A 22,399-nucleotide genomic window follows, 5' to 3' on the forward strand; every position below is an offset into this window, starting at 1 on the left:
TACTGAAAGGAAGGAGAAGAGCAGAAGAAGAGGGAGAGAGAAAAATCCCAAGCAGGGTCCAGGCCCAGCATGGAGCTGATGTGGGGCTCAATCTTATGACCATGAGATCAGGACCTGAGCTGAGATCAAGAGTTGGGTTCTTAATCAACTGAGCCGCCCAGATGCCTTAAACTTGTTTTTAAGAGAATTTATTTTATTTTTTATTTTACTTATTTATTTTTGAGTAATCTCTACACCCAATGGGGGCTAGAACTCACAACCCTGAGATCAAGAGTCACGTGCTTCTCTGAACCTGCCAGGTGTCCCTTCTGCACTTAATGGGGAAAGTTGCATAGGATTTTTGCAGACCATGAAGCCCAGTTTTTAAGGCTACTCCAGCCTCCTTGTGCAAAAATGAGGAAGAATATCTTGCAGGTGGAGGTCATTGATTAACATCAGTTTCTGGCATCATCAGCAGCCTGGCACTGAGACACTGATTGTTCCTACATAAGTTCGTGTGTCTCCCTACTGTCCTACCCTACACATTCACTTGCTCCCTGCTTAGCTACTTGACAGAAATAAATGTCAATGTTGTATTAATCAAATGTGTGGATATATGTCCTGAATATTTTCTCTCAGTACTGCCTACATTTTGAAATCATGAACCAAAGATTTTACATGTAACCTTAAGTTATTACTCAAAATAAAACATGCATCCTTTCCTTTTGTAGTTTTTGACCTGCTGAATCCTTGAAAGCCCTAAGAGTGATAAGAGCAACCTATTGTTACTCAGCATTGTCAATCTAATGAGTCTTTGTCACTCTAAGAGAATTTTCCTGGCCTCATCCTCCTCTCTTGGACAACCATCACCCTGAGACCAGGGTCATGTTTAATTGCATTTCAGTCATAAAGAAGTCCAGCTGGTAGAAATACACAATGTCCACCTGTTGAATATGTAGCTCGGTCCCCAAAATTATTAACAGGATCTACTAACTTAAAAGGGCACAAAATCCCTCTTTGGGAATATATTAATGTCTTTATAATTCCCTATTTCTACATTGTACCAAGTATAGCTTACAAAGTTCAGTCAAATGTCAGGTACCTAAACACCTAACATTAGAATGAGTTTGGTGATTTGGTTGATAATGACATTTTTCCCCTTAATTACAAGGGGAAAAAAGGATAATGCATCTCACTTGATTCCCAGAGAAATCAACCTAAAATACACCAAGATTCCAAAAATGAACTTAGAACACAAGACACAGAATCAATAATCAAAAATAGAAGAGACATTCTTTGGCAGAAGGTGGGGCTGGTTTTAGAAATAGATGGGGGGGGGGGGCGCCTGGGTGGCTCAGTCAGTTGAACAACCCACTCCGGCTCAGGTCACGATCTCACGGTTTGTGAGTTCGAGCCTCGCATTGGGCTCTGTGCTGACAGCTTAGAGCCTGGAGCCCGCATCGGATTCTGTGTTTCCCGCTCTCTGCCCCTCCCCTGTTCATGCTCTGTCTCTCTCCATCTCAGAAATAAACCTTAAAAAAATTTTTTTTTAAAAAAGAAAAGAGATAGAGGGGCATCTGGGTGATTCCTCTGTCTCCCTCTCTCTGCCCCTTCCCCACATATGCTGTCGTGCTCTCTCTCTCTCTCTCTCTCTCTCTCTCTCTCAAAAATAAGGATTGGATAGTTCTCAAACTAGCTCCAAGGTGTATATTTTAACTAAGAAGAGAAAAATCTTTCTATTGTAGCAGTTAATTATCCTCAGTAAGAGCCCATCATAACCAAGGACATTGCACACTGGGCACCAAGACTATGGCTTGGGATCTCTGTGTACCTTGCATCAGTGGATCTAGTGAGGACAAACCATTAAATCTGGGAAAGATATGGGGCACCTGGGTGGCTCAGTCAGTTGAGTGGCCGACTCTTGATTTTGGCTCAGGTCATGACCCCAGGGCTGTGGGATCAAGCCCTGGGTCAGGCTCCGAGCTGATCCTGAAGCCTGTTTAAGATTCTCCCTCTCTCTCTCTCTCTCTCTCTCTCTCTCCCTCCCTCCCTCCCTCCCTACCAACCGGCTCTCTCTAAAAAATACAATTTTTAAAAATCTTGGAAAGATAAAAGGCAAATATCAAAGATGGAAAAGTAGGGGTGTCTCGTGTCTCAGTCGGTTAAGTGTCCGACTTCAGCTCAGGTCATGATCTCGCAGTTCGAGGGATCGAACTGCTGACAGCTCAAAGCCTGGAGCCTGCTTCAGATTTTGTGTCCTGTCTCTGCCCCTCCCTTGCTTGTGTTCTCTCTCTCTCAAAAATAAATAAAAATTTACCAAAAAAAATTAAAAAGATGGAAAAGTAGTGCAGGTCATCAGCAGATGGCTCTACTAGCTCAATAAGTCAAATCAAAGTCATACAGGACTATAACCAAGAAGAATTAAGTATGACATGCTATTTAATCACAGTTCAGAACAGCTCCCCTAATTTCTGCTGAAGATACTTCAATAATATCACTTAACTTTGGAAGAAAGTATAGGACTAATGGGAAGAGTGGATTGGTGTTTACTTCAGAAAAAAAGAAAAGACAGGGGCCACTATAGCTCCAAAGGAGAGAGGTGGAGGGGGAGTGAAGGGAGAAGGAAAGAAGGAGAGAGACAGAGAGAGAGAAGGAGGAAGGGAAAGAGCAGGGAGACTGGTTTTCTAAAGGCATAGCTAAAGCAACAACTCCGAGGCAACATTCTGAAAGGATGGGTACCATTCTTCAGGATACAGTGTATTTGTTAAACCAGAGACCTCTAAATGGTACTGTGTCTCTAAGAGGAAGAATACATGGTTCCAGCAACCAAAGAGTAGAAGCAGGAATGGCTCCACCTATCACCACTCCCATTGACCCATTGAGAAATTTTGTACTTTCCTCTGTAACTCTGGGCTCGGTGGGGCCAAAGGTTCAGGTCCCCAAAGTGGATGCTCTTTTGCCAAGTGATACATCAAAGGTGCCACTGAACTACAAACTACAGCTGCTGCCAGGACACTGGATTTCTTGGGTCCAGGGACCAGCAGATAAGAAGAGCAGTTACAAGGAGCACCTAGCTGGTTCAGTTAGTAGAGCGTGTGACCTCGGGGTTGTGAGTTCAATCTCCATGTTGGATGTACAGATTACTTAAAAATAAAATCTTAAAGGGGCATCTGGGTGGTTCAGTTGTTTAAAGCATCCAAATCTTGATCTCACGGTTCGTGGGTTCAAGCTCCGTGTTGGGCTTGGAGCTGACAGCAGAGAGACTGCTTGTGATTCTCTCTCTATCCTCTCTCTCTGCCCCTCCCCCACTCATGCCCCCCCTCAAAATAAATAAATAAACTTTAAAAAAATAAAAAATAAAATTGTAACCTATGATTTTTTTAAAAAAATCCAAGACATGAAAAAACAACATGCATCAAAATTAGAAAAAAATTTCAGGAAAAAAGGTGACAAATTCAGGAAAAGTTACATAATAAAAGTAAAAATCATTTAAAAGATAAAGACTAATCTAGAAGACACAAATGCAAATAAACATAATAATAATAAAGAAAATAAACATAATAAAGAATAGTAAAGAATATTTTTAGAAGGAAAACTTTATACAAAGAAATGAAAGAGATAAAAAATCATACTATTTGGGATCTTTGATGGCAGAATTTCTTTAATTTCCCAAGAAATTTGTTTCAGTTGCTTCATACCTTCATTGTTTCTCTCAACCTAATTGTTAGCCATTTCCCTCTTTCATAAACTTATGAAGAAAACCAGCTGAACATCATGCCTCTCTAACTGAATTATCCAAACCTTTCTCGGAGAACTTTTTTCCCTTTACTTACTTTGGGAGTGGGAGGTGGGGGGTATTTCTTTTTAATGTTGCCTAATTTCTCCACATTTATGTCTGTCTTTTTAAAGGTAATTCAGAGTTTCTAACTCTGGAGTAGTATTTTCTAACTGGAAATACTATTCCATCCAAGGTATGCAACCAGAATTAATATAGCAGAATTAATAGATTAGTTATGAAACAGGCTCATCTATGCTTTGGGGGGGATTGTGACCCAGTCAAATGATTAGACTCAGATCCTCAACCCAGTCTACCCTGTTAAGTGTTTCCAAGCATGAAAACAAAGAGTGGTCACATTATCAACATCATCAACAAATATTGATTAAGCATTTTCAATGAATAAAGAATTGTGTTCACTGTTTTAGATGTCTTAAGGACATCCTTAATCCATAAGAAGGGTGGTGTGGAGGTTTTCATTTTGTTTTCTTTTCATGAACAATACTTTGGATTAAGAACAAAGACAGATAAATTTATGTCTAAGTCAGCTTTGGAGATGTATTACTGAAGGAAGAGAACAATCCCAATTACGTCAGTGTCAGAATAAAGGAAACGACCTGTATGTTGGCAGTTAATAGGAAAAACAGGAGGGACATTCAGAGGTACCACCAAGTTCTCCTGTTCCTTATTTCAAAGTCTCTAGAGCTCAGGCATACTTTGCCCCAAATATCCCCCCTTTCAAGTCTGTTTTTGAAATACAACATGAAAGTATAATAAAAATTAAAATGTGATTATGTCCCTTCAAGTTCCCAAAATACATACAATAACACATATGATAATAATATCATCAGCATACTGGGAGTTTACTTGGACCAGACATTATGTCATTAAACGCTCACCCCAATAACCCTGTGAGGTAGCAGCCATTACTATCTCACTTTTCTAGAATTCAAATTCAGACTGCCAGATTCCAGATGGCAAGCATTTTATCCCTATGTTCTGTTACCTTCCTATGACAAAAATAATAAGGCCAATTTATGTTAAATCTAACCTATAGTGATGAGGGTATTTTTATTTTGCTAATACTTGAGCCAACAATTTAAAGTGAAAGCAAACTGGGGCACCTGGGTGGCTCAGTTGGTGGAGCATCCAACTTCAGCTCAGGTCATGATCTCGTGGTTTGTGAGTTCGAGCCCTAAGTCAGGCTCTGTGCTGACAGCTCAGAGCCAGGAACCTGCTGCAGACTCTGCGTCTCCCACTTTCTCGCTGCCCTTTGCCCACTTGTGCTCACTCTCTTGTGCACTTTGTCTCAAAAATAAACATTTTTAAAAAAGAAAATAAAGTAAAAGCAAACTGTCACAAGAGATGAGGCAAAGTGTGTCCCTGTGACTCAAAGTGATGGAGGAGGGAAGAAGGTGAACCCAAAAGGAAGGAGAGCAGTGACTGCTGGATTTACACCTGTCTTAAGCAACTCTCAAGACTCCTTCCAGAGCATTCAGATTATAAAGCCAAATTCGCCCTTATTAGAATCAAAGCTTAAGGGATGCCTGGGTGGCTCAGTCGGTTAAGCGTCGGACTTCAACCCAGGTCACGATCTCACAGTCCGTGAGTTCGAGACCCGCGTCGGGCTCTGGGCTGATGGCTCAGATCCTGGAGCCTGCTTCTGATTCTGTGTCTCCCTCTCTCTCTGACCCTCCCCTGTTCATGCTCTGTCTCTGTCTCAAAAGTAAAATAAACGTTAAAAAAACAAAAAGAATCAAAGCTTAATAACCTAAATGCAAACCAGACAGTTCTGGCTGATTTAGTTCCCATATTTTACCCCATAATTTTGCTTGCAGTTGCAGCAAAGGCAAGAATTTCACCCATCCAGTCACCAGAGATCAAAACGTTAAGATATTCCATAGGTGACTAATGTTTGCTAACGCAATCAAGAGGGCACACAACACAGCGAGTCCGTTTTAATGCTACATGTTAAGTTAGCACTTCAGGACATTTAGCATATTGTTAAGTAACTTGCTAACTTGCATTCCAAGTGCCAACAATATGCGATAGAGCATATGTTTAAAGGTGAGGCTGGGACTTAGGCTGCCCAGTTTTAAATCTAGCTGTCATCTAACAAGCTTTGTGATCTTGCGCGTGATAGTTAACCATCTAAATACTCACTTTCTTCAACTGCAAAATGGGGTTAACAGAATCTATCTCTTAGCAGGGACGAAATGCGGTAATAGAGTCAATGTGCTTGCCACAGTGTCGGGTACCCAATGTTCTAAGTGTTAGAATTTAGTATTTATCTAACAAGACTGCTTAATATGGAGAGAAACTAATATGTAAAAAAACATTAAATCTATTAACCATTAATTTGTTATCTTCGGTTGCCTAAAGTTGGTTTTTCTTATCTTTCCATTACTGCATTCTCCCGTTCTCACACAGGGGGAAATAAATCCCAAAACTTGAGTTCTCCAGAGAGAAAAACAAGGAACGCAAGGAGTTAATACATCCAGAAATACCGTTCCCTGTCTAGCGCGCTTTTCTGGAGGCCCTAGGAAATGGCCCACCCCTGCCCCTCGACTTCGGGACGCGGAAACCAGTCCCAACACTACCTCCAGGTCACCTCGCCTCCAGCTCGTTACCCAGGCACCAAGGTCCTGGTCCCATCAGCGTACACCAACTCTCCGAGGTGATTTACATATCGATTTTTATTGGCTACTGGAAGCACTCGCTCTCCTCATTGGCTGACACTGCGCCGTGCCGAAGCTGCGCGGAGGATGTGCGGGTCACAGGCAACAGCATTTCCGTTTCCGGCTCGCCTCCGGTGCCATGGCGACCGCGAGGGCAGTGAGACTTCTGCTGACTTCAAGCAGATGGCGTCTCGGCCGTAGAGAAGTTCCCCAGTCCCGCGTGAGTGCCTACTTTCCCTGCCCTCGGAGAGACCCTGGATCTCGAAAATAGCTCCGCTCAGAGGAATAACGCTCTTAGGAGCTCCTCCCTTAGCAAACGCCATAAGCCTCCTTTCTGCCCCGCAATCAGCACGTTTTTCCCGGCCTGCAGGCGCTCGCCGCCCTTGTGCCCGGCGTATCTCAGGTGGATAACAGCTCCGATTTTCTGGGGAAGAGGCCCCATCGCCGGCACCCCGGCATCCTGCAGCTGCCATGCGTAGAGCTGCCGAAAGCACTGGCTGCCGCCGCGCAGCTCCTCCTGCTCCGTGAGTGTCGGTGGGAAGGGGAGGCCCGAGAAGTAGCGGAAAGCGGGTGTGCGTGCAAGTGATGTCGCGTTTCATCTTTGGCCCATAGAGAGCGCGATGCCCAATGTGGAGAAGCAGGTGCGGGCACTGACGAATTATCTCTGGAGCCGGCATTTACCTGTAGGGCCGGAGGAGTTGCAAAGACGGGCTGTGTATCTTGAGGAAAAATTCTTGGAAAACCCAGGTAGGGCTTGAGAATAAAGAGTAGACCAAATTGAAATATTGGTGGGAAATGAAGAGCAAGAAATAATTTTACTGTCTCTCAAATTGATACTGTGGTTTCTTGTTTCACTTTCTGGCCAGAGCAGTTGTTACAATGATGCCTCACTAGAAGATAGACTGTTTCAGAGGTTGGTCTTGGGGCTTTGGTAAAGGTCAGTGAGGTGCTTCGGTATTTTGTCAAAATCTAGATCTTTGGGTTTTTTTCCTCTAAATCCACTGGATTCGGACTAAGTTTTTATTCAAGTGAAATAAAATCCCCGTATGGCTCCCTGTCCAGTACAAAAGCCTTCTTCGGGGATAAGAGAATGAATATTATTCCTCAGGTTATTTTCATGATTACCTTTATTTTGTTTATTTTTAAGTGTATTAATTTTTTTTAGTGACCTCTACACCCAACATGGGCTCGAACTCACAACCCTGAGATCTAGATTCACATGTTCCTCCGTCTGAGCCAGGCGCCAAACACTTCTCTTTAAAAGAGAACAAAACTTGTGGGATAGGGCTAGTTGAATTGCATAAACTGCTGTTAGAGGCAAAATACTATCGGGTACATTCTGGTGGTGATGATGGCGGTTGCTGTTATTCTTACCTGAAAGTTTTCTCTAGGTTTGGCTTCTCTCTTAAGCGCTGAGGTTTTGCCTCCGATGGGAGTTGCAGAGGAATGGACAGGCAGTATATTCAGCTATTGGATCTGAGCCATGTTCTTCCTAGGTCCTCACTCCCAGTTCTCGTTCTCACCCCAGATTTATCTCAGTCAGAGGAGAAACTTCGTGAAACGGTGCTGCGTGCCCTACGCAAAACTACATACCATTGGCAAGAACTGAGGTAAGGAGGATTAGAAGAGCTACAGAAGAAAAAAATCTTTAGGAGACTGGGGAAGTGCAATTATACAATTCATATTAGAAAAGGCTACTGGTTCATAGCTCAAGACTCTTCCCTTTTGAGGACTGAAAGTGCTGAACTGGAAGAGCTCTTTTCAAAGATTTCATTTCCTAAAAATCTAAAGGTTAGCGAGGCCATGGAGGTTATTTCGTAGTCGGTATGACTCTCTGGTTTGTTTTTGTTTTTGTTTTTGTTTTTGTTTTTGTTTTTTTGACAGCTACAATGAGAAACTGAGCCTGGTGTATATGGCAGCAAGACTGGATGGTGGCTTCGCAGCAGTCTCCAGGGCATTCCATGAGGTGAAAGCCCCTCAGCTTCCAACCTGAAACCTTTTACCATCAGTTCCTTTATTCATAAAGTAGTCTTCTGGGGTAGGGTTCTTGGGACTTGGCATGTGATTTTTTTTTTTTTTTTTTTTTAAAGAGGCTCTCTTTATCCTCTGAAAGGATTTTGTGACCCAAGAGAGGTTTAAAATCATTGTTTTAGGAGGTTCCATTCTATAAAGTATTTACATTGAATCTCAAAAAACATTCACATCTCATCTCTGCCGAGGTCCCCTAATTCATATTTACCAAGGCCCTAAATAAGTGTCCACTTACGCTACTGTGGGGTGTTGTATATTTCTTCAGATCCAGGCTCGAGTTCCAGAGTTCCAGCCCCAAACCTTACTGGACTTTGGTTCAGGTACTGGTTCTGTCACTTGGTAAGTATCTTTCTGTCTCTGTCAATTCTGGCTCTAGAGAGCCATGTGTACAACATTCCAAGAGACTGGGAAACCAGAGGGAGAATAGGAAAGTTGGGAACTGGAATGTTTCTTCCCTGAGATTCAGTATGGCATAAGAAGGTATATGGATTAGGGCCAGAACTTAAAGAAAGTTCAAGTGAAAAAAGACCCATGTTTAGAAAGATAAAAAAGGAAAGGAATTTAGTCTAGGGCATATCACCAAGATTTTTTTTTTTTTTTTTTTTGCCTACAAATAGTTTTTATGTGTCTGCCCCCTTTTTAAAGAGTTATAAATGAAATAAGAAAATAACATTGGTAGTTTTTCCAACTGTTGTAAAATAATACTCTGTTTCCCAGGGGTGGGGTTGGTGGCAGAGGGGTGTCCTATAGGGATGACTCTTTATCATGAAAATTGGCCATTTATATTTTGCCATCTTAGGGCTGCTCACAGTACTTGGGGCCAGAGCCTACGAGAATATATGTGTGTGGACAGCTCAGCTGCTATGTTGGATTTGGCGGAGAAGCTACTGAAAGGTGAGAAGAAAGTATAAGGAAGGACTTTTTCAAAGTTGAAGGAGTTAGGCAGAGAACTAGAAAGAGTGTTTTACTGGGGAGTAGAGGAAGGCTCAAAGTTAAAAATGAGTCTGATTTCTTTCCAGTGTTATGGTCAAGCAGAGGCTGGTGGAGGCCTTTGCTGGACTGTGGATGGTTTGGGTAAGATTAACAGGGCAGGTGACCCAATATTTTCTTACCCTATTGCATCTCACCCTCACCTAGTGCTTTTCTTTATTCTTAGGACCATGTTTCTTATCGAGAGATCCCTTCAGTGTATACCTATACAGTCCTAGTTGCCACGTCTCTGTTTTACTCCATAGGTGGCTCAGAATCTGGGGAGCCTTATGTTCCAGGTGTCTTTTTCAGACAGTTTCTACCTGTATCACCCAAGGCAAGTGACAACATTTAGAGTATGTTAAATGTGGAATTTGGCAGACAGAAAACTGTAGCTTCAGCTCTGCTACCCAGCACCGAGTGATAGAAGATAAAAGAGAACAGAAGAAATATCAGAGGATAGAACTTTGTTACAGTCTTGGAAGGGGAGCCAGGGGGAATGTCAGGTCTATTCATGTTTCTTATCTTGGTTCTCAGGTACAATTCGATGTGGTGGTATCAGCCTTTTCCCTAAGTGAACTGCCCAGCAAGGCTGACCGCACTGAGGTAATCCACACCTTATGGCGCAAGACAAGTCATTTTCTGGTGAGTTGAAATTGCTTTTTCCCTTCAAGTTGTTTTTTGTTTTTTTTTTTAAGTTTATTTATTTTGAGAGAGAGAGAGAGCAGGGGTGGGGCAGACAGAGAGGGAGAGAGAGAATCCCAAGCAGGCTGTACATTGTCAGTGCAGAGCCCAACAGGGGACTCGAACTCCCAAACTGTGAGATCATGACCTGAACTGAAATCAAGAGTCAGATGTTAACTGACTGAGCCACCCAGGCGCCCCTCCCTTTAAGTTTAAAGCAGCTTCATTGGTTTCACATATTTCCTTCTCTCCACTGGAACTTGTGTTCATTCTTAACCATTTTCTCATGCATAGATCCCTTCATCCCTCTTTTAGGGTCTCATCCCCATCTTATATGGGGCAGGCCCTTTCTTTTAGGGCCCCCTCCTCCCATCTGCGAATGTTCTTACAGAGCTGCTAACATTTATGTTTTCATGTAATTCAGGGCTTGTGCTTATTTTCCTTTTTTGTGAACAGATATTGGTAGAGAATGGAACAAAAGCTGGGCACTCCCTTCTCATGGATGCCAGGGACCTGGTCCTTAAGGTAAGATTCTTCTTCTTTCATAACCACCCCGAATCTGTCACCAGTTATTGCTACTCCCTTAAAAACTGAAGAGACTCTGTTGTACAATGGTAGGGGTGACTCTCAGGATATTAGGCATATGAAGTCATTATGACATGTTATAGGGATTAGCAAACTAGGACCTGTGGATCAAATCCAGCCTGCCACCTGTTTTTATAGGAACCATGCTTATTGGTGTGTGTGTTGTCTGTGGCTGCTTTCACACTATAAATAGCAGAATTGAAATAGTTGGGACAAAAACAGATTTTACCTGTTCTCTGGGCTTTTAAAAAAGAAAAAGTGTGCCAACCCCTGATCTAGGGCATCACTAAGCCAAGAACCTTATCTTTTGGGGACAGTATGATCCAGTGTATAATCATAAATTTAATCGTCCTGGAGTGGGTTCTTTTTGAGAGTGGAGGTTGCTGACAAGGGAGAGCACCACACTATGTGCCAAGTTCCTGCCTTTCTCCTGCTACAAAGAGAAAGTTCTTTGTTTGGAGTATTAGAGAAGCAGCCAGCTTAACTCAAGGAACATAGTTAATAATTACCAGAATTGAACGTTAAAGGAGTCCTCAATTTACTGAGTGCAGAGATTGAATTATGAGAATAGACCCCTCAGACTTAATATTTTTTTTGGGTAGGCTCCACTCCCAGCATGGAGCCCAACGCGGGGCTTGAACTCACAACCCTGAGATCAAGACCTAAGCTGAGATCAAGAGTCAGACACTTAACCCACTGAGCCACCAGGCACGCCCCCACCAGCTTAATTTTTTTGGTTTTAGGGCAAAGAGAAGTCACCTTCAGACCCTCGGCCTGGCTTTGTCTTTGCTCCAGTGAGTATTATTTCTGCCTTTCCCACCATGCAAAGATCTGAACTCAGCTATGGCCAGGAAAAGTAAGAGGGTAAAGCTAAGCCACCGTATACTATTTTGTGTCCCTATCCAGTTTCTTTCTTAGTTGTTCCCCTGGCCCTCCCTGCCTCCTGCTCCTGTGCTCCCATATCCCTAGCCCCTCTTGACTCTATCATTCTGAGTTTTTCAGTTGTATGATCTCTGTGGTTCGTTTGTCTTACCTCATGTCTTTTGTGTGTGTTCACAGTGTCCACATGAACTTCCTTGTCCCCAGTTGACAGCCTCTAAGCCCCTGGCCTGTAGCTTTTCTCAGGCTTACCACTCCATCCCCTTCAGTTGGGTATGTATCCTGAGAATGTTGCAACAGGGTGAAAATAGCCTGGGGGAACAACATGAAAAAGAGTCAGAGGTGGAAAGAGTTGGAGAAGTCAGAGAAAAGCGTGGAGATTTTCAAGCCTGAATGTGCATGGCTTATGAAAAGGCTGCAGGGATGGGGGTGGGGGTGGGGGGGACAGTTTTTTTCCCATCTCTTTTTCCTCCAAATAGTCTCTATGTCCTTATCTTAGAATAAGAAGAATCTAAAAGAGGAAAAGTTCTCCATGGTAATTCTTGCCCGGGGGTCTCCAGAAGAGGCTAATCGTTGGCCCCGTATCACTCAGCCTGTCCTCAAACGGCCACGCCATGTGCATTGTCACCTGTGCTGTCCAGATGGGCATATGCAGCATGCTGTGATCACAGCCCACCGGCATGGCAGGTATAAAGGGTGTGACCAAAATTAGGGGGAGGAGGCAAGACCCTGCAGCCCACACTGACTTCCCTTTTCCATAGGGATTTGTATCGCTGTGCTCGTGTCAGCTCTTGGGGAGATCTTTTACCTGTGATCACACCTTCAGAGTCGGAGCTTCCTCCGTACCCTGCTAAAGATCCCCCTGGAAGTTGACAAGGATGCATAACAAGCATTTGCTTACACAGGCCTGCCAAGGGTGAAGGTACCTGGTATCCAGGATGGGAGTGCTCGCAGCCCTATGTATCTGTTTGAGGTTTTAATAATAAAAAGTTTGCAAAGAGTAGAAATGGATCTTGTGATTCTTAAAAGGTACAGAGGTCAGTTGTCATGGCCTATCCTGTGATGAAGAGAATCCTCAGATGTTCAGTGCCTGTTTCCCATACAGATCTCAAGCTCACCTTCTCCCATAAGAGTACTGTTCCCTCTGCCAGAGACCAGGGCTGCCCAGGGAAGTCACCCGAGGCAGAGAGGTGGGGAGAGCTGCCCCCAGCTCTCTGAGCACTGGCTCAGCAGATGTCACGGTTGTTAGGTGGCCACCTGAACAGGGGGCCAGCAGCTGCCTCACGTCTGTGTTTTTCTCCCTCCTTTCCTTCTGTCTCTCTCAGGGTCCATCAGCTCCCCAGTTTGCTGGATATATTTTCCTCAAGTGTCAGTCCTCATCAAGACTGAATTTTCCATCTCCCCCCACCGCAGGCAGGTTTGCTTGGTTCATTTCTCAGCATTCCCCGAGACCTTCCTGTTTCAGAGCTAGAGCAACTTTCCTTGTCTTAAAGTTCTCACCCCTCTCCCCCGATACACACAGTCCCTGACTTACTTACCATGGCTTGATTTTCAAGTTTTCAACTTTAAGATGATATGAAAGCGATGCACATCCAGTAGAAGCTGTACTTTGGATTTTGAATTTGGATCTTTTCTCAGGTTTGCGATATGTGGTATGATCATCTCGTATTGCTGGCAGGCAACTGCCTGCTCCCAGGCAGTCACGCGATAGCGACAGTAAATGGCACCCTTAGAACCATTCTGGTTTTTGCTCTCAGTACAGTATTTGGTAAATTATAAGGAATTTCAACACTTTGTTATAAAATAGACTTTGGTTAGATGATTTTGCCCATCTGTGGGCTAATAGAAATGTTCTGAGCACAGTTAGGTAGGCTAGGCTATGACTGGTAGCTGAGGTGTACTAAATGCATTGTCAGCTTAGGAGGCTTAAGTATGTAGCCCCATCGTACATTGAGGAAGATCTGCATACATCCGAAAATAGGCACAGTCAAAAGCTGGAACAGCATCAGTGTTGTAATACTAGAAATCTCAACTTCCCCACTAGACATTATCATGCCTAGAGCTATTTTTCTGGGGTTACAGGAAAGGGGAGTCCACTCATCTAGTTTCCACCTGAAAGTGGCCCCAAATCCCCTCTGAAAGGGGAGGGTTCAGATATCAGCATAACCCATGAGACAAGGAGTGGGGTGGGGTGGAGAGGGTATGGAGGTCTTAGATGAAGTGTCTTGAATAAGGCAGGACCAGGTGTCCCCAGTACAAAACAGCTGGGAAGGCCCTCCCCAAACTCCCATTTTGGATTAGACCAGCCCCAGGCATGAACTAAGACTGTCCACAGCATTTGGATTAGTCATGGCAGCGAAGAGAAGAGGACCTACAGCACAGGCTGTGCCTGGCAGGGAGTCTGGAGTTTCTGGTTTCCAAGTTCTGGAAGGCATGAGCCAGGGGAGGGGCCTCCTTGTAGGGGGAGGGCGGGAATCTGGGGCAAGGCCCCAGTCAGCTATGCAAGGCTGCGCAAGCAGAGGCAACACCGAACAGGAGGAGGATCCCAAGAGCCTCCTGAAACTCAGGAGAGGAGCTACTCCAGCTTTGACCACCTAAGACAGCACTCCTCTGAAGATTGTAACTCCATTTGCCATCCCGAGGCCTCTGCTCACCCTGTACCCCAAGGATGGAACCACTACTGGGAGTAAAAATTGGCTGCGTGTTTGCCCTGCTGGTTCTCACTCTGATCTGCGGCCTTATTCCCATCTGCTTCAAATGGTTCCAGCTGGATGCAGCCACAGGTATGGCCCTGCAGCACATGTCCCCATAACCTAATCCTGACAACAACCCTGTCACCCCGTCCTGATGCTTTGCTCTGATTCTCTCATCATCCCCAAGCTTGGGGTATTGTGTGCCACTGTCTCTCTCTTGTCACCTTTTCTTTCTCACTGCCAACTAGATTGTAACTTTCCCCATTTTTAGGTCGTCACCGCCGGGTCCTCAGCCTCCTGGGCTGCACTTCTGCAGGTGTTTTCCTGGGAGCGGGGTTCATGCACATGACTGCTGATGCCCTGGAGGGAATTGAGTCAGAGATCCAGAAGTTTATGATGCAGGTGAGCAGCAGAAATGCTGAGCTGCAGAGCCGGGAGGCCAGAATGATGAGCAGAACCAAGGGAGGAAGGGAGAAAGGTGACAGAGTTGAGGACCAGCAGGGAGGGACAGGGAAGAAGACAGCTCTCCTGTGGCATGGTGAAAACAGGTTGGACTTTAAGGAAAGCAGTGGAGCTGAAGGGGCAGGACAGGAAGCTGAGCTCCATCTTCCATTGATTGCTGCTTTTCTCTCCCTAGAACAGGACAAAAAGGGAGGGAAGTGTTTCTGATGATGCCGATTCAGCACAGGTAAGTATCTCCTGCCAGTCCCTCCCGGGAGCGGGAGTGGAGCCCAAACTCCTTTCCCACCCAGACCCTTTTGAGGGAAGTATGTGAGGAGAACCAGAAATCCCCTCTGCTCCTCAGCTCAGACATCACAGACCAAAGAGGAGCCCACCCAATCCTTTTGGGTTTGTGGATGCCCTAAAAAAACTCTGCTTTACTCTTTCATTCTTTCTCTGGACCCTTTCACATGCCTCACATTCTTTTCCCATTTTTCTAACCCTATCACTTTTGTGTCCCCTAGTCCCTCAAGGGTGGTGGTTGTCACTGTCCATACCTGCTCTTGGCTTCATTCCCCTGCCCTTCTTTCTGCACCATAGGCCACATCAATCTGGAAGCATTTGAAGCAGATGGTAATAAGGCCACTGGCCAGAGTGAGAGCCGGCCGGGCAAACAGGCAGCCAGATTTTACTAATTGGGCACAGCCCCACATTTCCCATTCTCCTTGGTCTCCCACTCCCATGGCCACCCAGTGTACTTTCTTATCTTCCCTTCCCACCTCACAGCCCCTCTTTCTGTTCCTAGATGGAGTATCCCTATGGAGAGCTCATCATCTCCCTGGGCTTCTTCTTTGTCTTCCTTTTGGAGTCGCTGGCATTGCAGTGCTATCCTGGGGCTGCTGAAGGGGTCACAGTGCAGGAGGAGTGGGACGGGGCTCACGTCCTTGGACTCCACAGCCATGGACCTCTCCCTTCCCCCTCAAAGGGTCCCCTCCGAGCCCTTGTCCTCTTGCTCTCCCTCTCCTTCCACTCAGTGTTTGAAGGTCTGGCTGTGGGGCTGCAGCCAACAGTAGCAGCTACCGTGCAACTCTGTCTCGCAGTCCTGGCTCACAAGGGGCTCATAGTGTTTGGTGTAGGACTGCGGCTGGTGCAGATAGGCTGTGGCTCGCGATGGGCCACACTGTCCATCCTGTCACTGGCTCTCATGTCCCCCCTGGGCCTGGTCCTGGGACTGGCTGTGACTCAGGGGGACTCTAAAGGGGGGCGTGGCTTAACCCAGGCTGTGTTAGAAGGTGTGGCAGCCGGCACCTTTCTGTATGTCACCTTCCTAGAAATTCTGCCCCGGGAGCTAGCTGGCCCCGAGGCCCCTCTGGCCAAGTGGGGCTGTGTAGCTGCCGGTTTTGCCTTCATGGCCATTATTGCTTTGTGGGCCTGAGAGATTCCTGATTCTTCTGATGGACCTATCTACAATGGCCTTCCTGCCCCTGGGAGACACTTCCCAGACAGCTTTGGCCCTCAGATATTTCTCTACTGAGACTAAGTGACATTCACTAGGCATCGTCCACATGAACTGGACCCCAGCTTTTCCCTACATGAGATGCCATTTCTCATCCAGGACTGAGAGAAAGATGTTTAAGTTGAGTGCCTATAAATTGGAGAATTGATATAAACACAATCACTCTAGATTTGACTCCTGTCCCATTTATGCTACTGTAAACAATAAAATGTCCATTTTACCCTTCCCCTTCAGCCATGCTATACATCTTTTCTGTAGGTTGCCTAGGAGCTGCCCAGTACAGGAAGTGGTGAAATGGGGAGTGGAAAGGGAGAATGAACACTGGATGGGGTATTTTCTTCTGGAATCCGGGCCCCTAGACATTCTGTCAGTTGCAGACCATGCCCTCCAAACATGGTAGCATTGCTGAAATTCCAACAACCTGCTCCTGTCTTCCCCACAGGTGTTGAGAAACTGAGCCAGAGTTCCCAGCATTTAGAGAGAAGAGGTGTAAAAACAGAAACCACGGGATCTAGATTTTTTTCCTACACTAACCACACCCACGTCACTCCCAGTACCTATTATCAGTCAACTATAGTGTGTCCAACAGACTCATGAGATCAGGCTAAATAGAGCCTCCTTTCATCTGGCTTTTATTTTTCACACCGAGCCCTGTGTGGCCTCGAGGATGCTATTGCTCTCCTTTGAGCCCCTGTCTCCATCCAGCTACCTGCCTTGAGCTGCGGGATTAAGAAGCAGTGTTTAGAGAGGGAGAGAGGCGCCAGATAAATGCCTAGGGCGATTACTTGGCTTTGCCACAACTTAGTGGCTTTCCTTCTGCCTGCTCTACCTGCCCCTCTGCCTCCGGCCCCTCCCAACTAGGCCATCTGTCTTTTCAGTTCAAGTAGCCCCTACACTGTGTTACATCTCTTAAAAACTACCAAGGACAAATACGGAGCTAATTATCTGCCTGTTACCCAGCCCCTTCGCCCATGAATTGGAGGAGTATTGCAGACTTAGTGGAGAAGGAGGAAGAGGGGCGCCTGGGTGGCTCAGTCGGTTGAGTGTCTGACTCTTGATTTCATCTCATGGTTTGTGGAATCAAGCCCCACGTCACATTCTGGGCTGACAGCGCAGAGCCTGCTTGGGATTCTCACTATGCCCCTCTCCCATTCATTCTCTCTCTGTCTCTGTCTCTCTCTGTCTCTCTCTCTCTCAAAGTTAATAAATAAACATTTAAAAAAAGGAAGAGAGAAGGTGTACCCTGTGAACTCACTCTCCCCACTTTGCCCCTTCTGATGTTGACAGTTGCAGAAGCCAAGTCACCTTCACATTGACAAGGTCTCCCGAGTTTCCTTCTTGCCAGAGTTGTCTCCAGTCCATCCCATTCCCCTCCCCACAAACTATGATACACAAACCTCCTCAGAAGCCCAGCTTACGTACCCAGGGATGAGTGAGAAGGCAAGGTTCAGGTACAACTAAATAAAAACGTCTGATACAAGAAACCATTTCCCTGAAATACCATCCTATTCTGTTTTCCCATCAGTATTAGGTAACGTAATATGTACTCAGAACAGAGCCTCAGATGTAGTAATAATAATAGAGTCTCCACACAGAGCACCTGCTATGTGCCAGGCACTGTGCTACTGCATTCACAAGTATGATCTCACCTTCCTGACCCTGCCAAGTAGGTATTATCCCCGCTGTAAGTTGAGGGAGACACATGCAGAACAGTTAAATACCTGATCACATAGCTAGGTGGGCTTCCAACCCATGTTTCTCTGATTTTAAGAAAAACTCAACTATATAGATTCTCTTCTTCCTTCCCTTTCCTTCCCTTTACCTCCCCATCCTATGTGTTAGGGTCTCAGAAGAAAGCAGAGAGCACATGGGTAATTGAGGCAAGTTTAATAAAGGGAGTATATAGGAAGGTGTGGGCAGGGTTTGGACAGAGCAAGGAGTGGATGGTGCAATCCCCTGGGGCTGAGAAAGAACACTGCTGTGCTTGGTGGTGCAAGTGTCCGCTGGGGGATGAGCAAAAACAAAGTTGCTACCCCGGCTGAAGAGAAGGGAACAGTTAGCAGAAATGAGAAAGGGGCGTCCAGTAAGAGCTGTGGCCTCAGAGGAGGGACACAACCAGCTTGCAGGGATCCGACCAGGAGGACACTAGAGGAGCACCCTCCCACCCTCACTCCACTTCTACTCTGTGATCTACTGCCAGGGTCTCTTTTTGCTCATGCCCAAAGTGAAGCCAAAGGACAAAATTGCCTGTTGGTGCATTGCAGGCATATCAGTCTTGTGAGGCACATAAATCTGGAGGCTCAAATCCAACATGCCATCGACTGTCTGCTACTTTCAACCTGAGTGGTCTTGCCAGGCCTTTTCAAGGCTGAATTGGGAGGGACACAATTGTAGCTACTTCAGGTGGAAAGGATTTGCAGGACTACAGAAAGGAGACTTGAGGACATGGGACCCTGGGCTCCTCATATGTTTCTGGGTCACTGATGCTATCAGCATCTGAGGGAAATGAGCAGAGGTTGGGAGATTTCAAGCAAGGGTGAGTCATGCACGTTTTGCCTCCTCCCAGCCCAGGAGCCCTTACATTCCCTTTCAGCCACCTGTGCTTTCAGCCATCAGCACTCTCTTTCCTTCCATGACCATCGCCTTTCCTTTCCCAAGACCTACTAACCAGGACAGGAACCATCTTGAGCTGGAACCATATCATATCAAGAGCTGGAATAAAGCTCGACAATGGCTCCCTAGAGAGAACATCAGGATCAGAAAAAGGAACAATCGGATCATTTCCAAAAGCTATGAATCCCCAGCGAGGAGTCAGAGAGGGCTATAAAGGAGCAGATGAAAGTGACTTTAAATGAGCTTGCAGTGAGGAAGGATGGAGTGAGAACAGGTAAGAGAGCCATGGGGAAGGAGGGAGAGCAGAGATAGCTGAGCCCTGGCAACTGGAAGCCAGATTCAGGAGTAAACTCTGACACACTTCATCCAGCCTTGACAGGTTGTAACCGAAAAACCTTAGAATCATGAGAGTTTTTAAAAAATAGAGGAAAGATGCAGGTTGGGGAAAAGGATAGAGAAGAAGCTAGTTGCAATAGTCACCAAAGAATTTATGTGGAAGTGTTTTCAAGTCTCCTGAACCCCTGTGCCCTTTCCCCATCCCTTATTTTCCATCCCCACACATGTATTTTTTATATATTTAAACAGGAAAAAAAAAAAGCCGGAAGAATGAGACCTCCAACTGCCCTTCCACCTAGAACCAACTTTCCACTTTTGCAACAATAAATGGTTCCCTGAAGTAACCCTTGGGAGCTCCCCCACCTTTCATTTGCATACAGGCCAAGGCTTGGGTTTTTACAGTTGTAAGCTGACAGTCGGTGAAGAAAAGGAGAGGAGATGGGGCACAGCATCAAAGAGAATGGAGGTTAGTGAATATCCTGGGGCAGGATGGGAGGTCAGCCACAGACGGGCACCTGTGAACAAGATGCCCCAGGAACAAAACCAGAGAGCTCCAGGCTAACTCCTGTGAGACAGTCCGTTCCACTTCACCCCTTTGCCAGTGTCTTGCCTCCCTCACAGGAGACAGTGCCCATAGGAAACGGTCCCTTGCTCCCGGCTTTAGAGTTCGAAGAATGGTTGCCAGAATCAGAATGGGTTGGTATGTGTGAGTGTATGTGCGCCAGCTGGTCAGGCACCCTCATGTTCCCTGCCCCCGCACCTGAGGGAGGAGCCCGTGGCCACTTGCAAAGGTGAAGCAAAAGGGGTGTGTAGACAGGTGGTACACCCCCAGGCCCCAGTCTGCAGGGATGCTTAAAGAGGCCAGTTGCTGACTACTTCCTTTTAATTTCAATTTTGTTCAGAATTACTATCTTTAGATGTAGTGAATGTCAAATATAGAATGCATTCTACCTTTACTATTTATTTACCCAGTTTGGGGGAAATTCTGATGTTGGCAAGGAGAGAGGGTGCAAACAACGTAATTGCTCTGGGCACCATTTACCTTGACCACACCCCTGGCCTCTAGTGAGAACTGATTCTCACTTTCCATTTAGTACCAAAATCTCTAGAAAGGTGGCGTCTCCCACTCTGGCATTGCCCTAACTCTGTAAAGGAGTGCCCTCTGAAGTTTCACATCTCTCCCTCCTACTGTAGGATCAGTTTTGTGTGTACTTTCAGAGACTCACTCTTTCAAATCTCTTCATGAGTTCCAGACTTTCCAAGCTGACCCACAAGATTCTCATCACTGTAGTCTTCTAGTTTTATTCTCTTTCCCAGTAAACCCTCTCTTAGCTATCTTGGACTTCCATCCCTGAAGTCAGGGAAACACATCCCTTGAGAATGAGAGGAAGAGAGAAACAGGAGTCCTAAGCCTGAAGCAGAGACAAAAAGTAGGGAGTTTGTGATTCAGCCTTCTGTGAAGTCACCTCACCTCTCCTGAGCTCTGACCTTCAGAACAGGCAGGAGCCACAGACCGTGGCTTCCCTATGTAGCTACTGCATAGAATCACAAAGAACACTGGGAGATTTGGGAGGGAAACCGAGACTGGGGGGGGGGGGGGGGGGGAGTTAGGAAGAACCATGCCAACCACAGGAGGGCACTGCGTCCCCATGGGCTAGCCTGGAATGTCTAGGACCAACAAAGGGAAGAGGTCAGACAAGGACAGCGAACCCCCTCTCCCTTGCTCCCAGCAGAAAACATCTCTCCCTCTTCCTAGCTCTTGGGTTTCTCATGCTGACACATCTATAGGAGAGAGACACACAGTCACCACCATGTCACACACCACCTGCGTGACAGATACATACACACACATTCACACGTGTACACATGGTATCCTCCCTCTTCTGAAGATTACCTTGCTAACGGTGTTCTCTGTGTGAGAAGACCTGCCTTCCTTCCCATAATGCACAGTAGCACCTTTTGCCAGGCAAGGCTGATGCTGGTTGGAGTTCTTTGCCTTTCTGTCACGTTTTGTTTACCTAGGAGCTAGTCAGTCCAGTGATTCCAATTGTGCTATTTCTTTAGGGTGGCATTAAAGCACTCTTTGCTACCTGCCTGGCATGAGGTCACCCAACACACTTGCCATGAACAGCTAGCTCTATAACCCTGCGAGTCACCTGAGACCCCAGCCCCCTCCAGTCCTGGCCTCACGCATTTATAGCAGTCTCAGTCCTGAGAGAGTGACGAAATGCTCAAGAGTCAGTAACATATTCCATGCCTCCCTTCCATGTCAGTGTGTCAGCACCAGACAGCAAGCTACATTAGTCCTCAGCTCAGTTTCATTGAGGAAAGCACATAATTGTGTGTGGAGTACTCTAGAAAGTACTCCGGCAAGTGACCTTGTAATATTCCATCCACTGCACTCTTAACAATAACATTGTAAAAAAGTACCTTCCCATTTTTTACTTTTTGTGCCCCAAGAGCCCAAGAATCAGCCTGCAACAGCCACAATATCTGAAGTCCTTTTGCTGAGTATTGTTCATACTTGTTGAAAAGCTTCTCAGAGAACCACAGTCTAAAACTCCCTGAATTCTTGGATTCATGGGGGAGTAGGATTCCTGAGAGGAAATCCTTTGTGTTCTTGCTCTCCTGAAGGAGTCTTCAGATTGGGGTCAACTATGACCAACCCAACCCCTGTAGTAACTGCGTGAGGCCTGGCCTACTGATTCTATTGAACCATCTAAAGTGGAATCTAGGGGCACCTGGGTGACTCAGTTGGCCAAGTGTCCAATTCTTGATTTTGGCTCAGGTCATGGCCTCATGGTTTGTGAGTTTGAGCCCTGTATCAGGCTCTACACTGACAGTGTGGAGCCTGCTTGGGATTCTCTCTCTCCCTGTCTCTGTACCCCTTCCCTGCACAAGTTCTCTCTCTCTCTCAAAATAAAGTTTTAAAAATTAAAAGTAAAATAAAATAAAATAGAATTTAGGTGACCTCTAGGGAGGATCCTGCAGGAAGGTGGTCACAAGATGTCCTTGGACACTTCAGCCAGTATTCTGTACTTCCTGCTTCAGATCATGATGTTGGTGACATCAACTAACTAATAATAAGTCCCATAAAACCTACATAGCTCCTCTCTCCCAAAACTTGAAAATACTATCAATATCAAGGACAATACCATCCTATTGGAATAGGGGCCAGTGACCATGTAGTCACATTCTGTGAAGTGTCCATGCCATATCT

The 22,399-nt window shown here is 45.8% G+C and overlaps 2 protein-coding genes and 1 long non-coding RNA gene across 9 annotated transcripts in view; 2 read left to right on the forward strand and 1 right to left on the reverse strand.

The window, feature by feature from the left end:
- The window catches only part of LOC106971411 (uncharacterized), a 51,384-nt gene extending 38,002 nt beyond the window's left edge, over positions 1–13,382 (reverse strand). The window contains exons 1-2 of one of the 5 annotated variants that reach the window (XR_008299269.1): positions 13,119–13,382; positions 11,735–11,892 (exon numbers count right to left, since the gene is read on the reverse strand). This is a non-coding gene — a long non-coding RNA (uncharacterized LOC106971411). Of the gene's footprint in view, positions 1–4,878; positions 5,456–6,354; positions 6,810–11,734; positions 11,893–13,118 lie in introns of those variants that run through there. The other 4 variants (XR_008299270.1, XR_008299268.1, XR_001429659.3 and 1 more) reach the window with 4 other exon arrangements.
- On the forward strand, positions 6,503–12,587 carry METTL17 (methyltransferase like 17). Its single transcript, XM_015068226.3, has 14 exons — positions 6,503–6,652; positions 6,803–6,956; positions 7,045–7,179; positions 7,961–8,042; positions 8,317–8,398; positions 8,729–8,802; positions 9,263–9,357; positions 9,699–9,769; positions 9,970–10,077; positions 10,573–10,641; positions 11,445–11,495; positions 11,761–11,853; positions 12,080–12,267; positions 12,342–12,587. Exons 1-14 carry the CDS (start codon positions 6,572–6,574, stop codon positions 12,451–12,453), a joined length of 1,395 nt encoding a protein of 464 aa, XP_014923712.3. The 5' UTR covers positions 6,503–6,571; the 3' UTR covers positions 12,454–12,587.
- A 314-nt stretch (positions 13,383–13,696) lies between the features above and the next one.
- On the forward strand, positions 13,697–16,463 carry SLC39A2 (solute carrier family 39 member 2). 3 transcript variants are annotated; one of them, XM_015068232.3, is made up of 4 exons: positions 13,697–14,363; positions 14,545–14,675; positions 14,911–14,961; positions 15,520–16,463. In XM_015068232.3, exons 1-4 carry the CDS (start codon positions 14,249–14,251, stop codon positions 16,147–16,149), a joined length of 927 nt encoding a protein of 308 aa, XP_014923718.2. In that variant the 5' UTR covers positions 13,697–14,248; the 3' UTR covers positions 16,150–16,463. The 3 variants fall into 3 exon arrangements, with proteins under 3 accessions (XP_014923718.2, XP_053080222.1, XP_026921147.1); XM_053224247.1 differs by having other exon boundaries at positions 14,916–14,961; positions 15,520–15,654; XM_027065346.2 differs by lacking the exon at positions 15,520–16,463 and having other exon boundaries at positions 14,916–14,965.
- Positions 16,464–22,399: the final 5,936 nt, after the last annotated feature.

The sequence above is a fragment of the Acinonyx jubatus genome, chromosome B3, assembly GCF_027475565.1.
Source record: "Acinonyx jubatus isolate Ajub_Pintada_27869175 chromosome B3, VMU_Ajub_asm_v1.0, whole genome shotgun sequence".
NCBI classification, from domain to species: Eukaryota; Metazoa; Chordata; class Mammalia; order Carnivora; family Felidae; genus Acinonyx; species Acinonyx jubatus.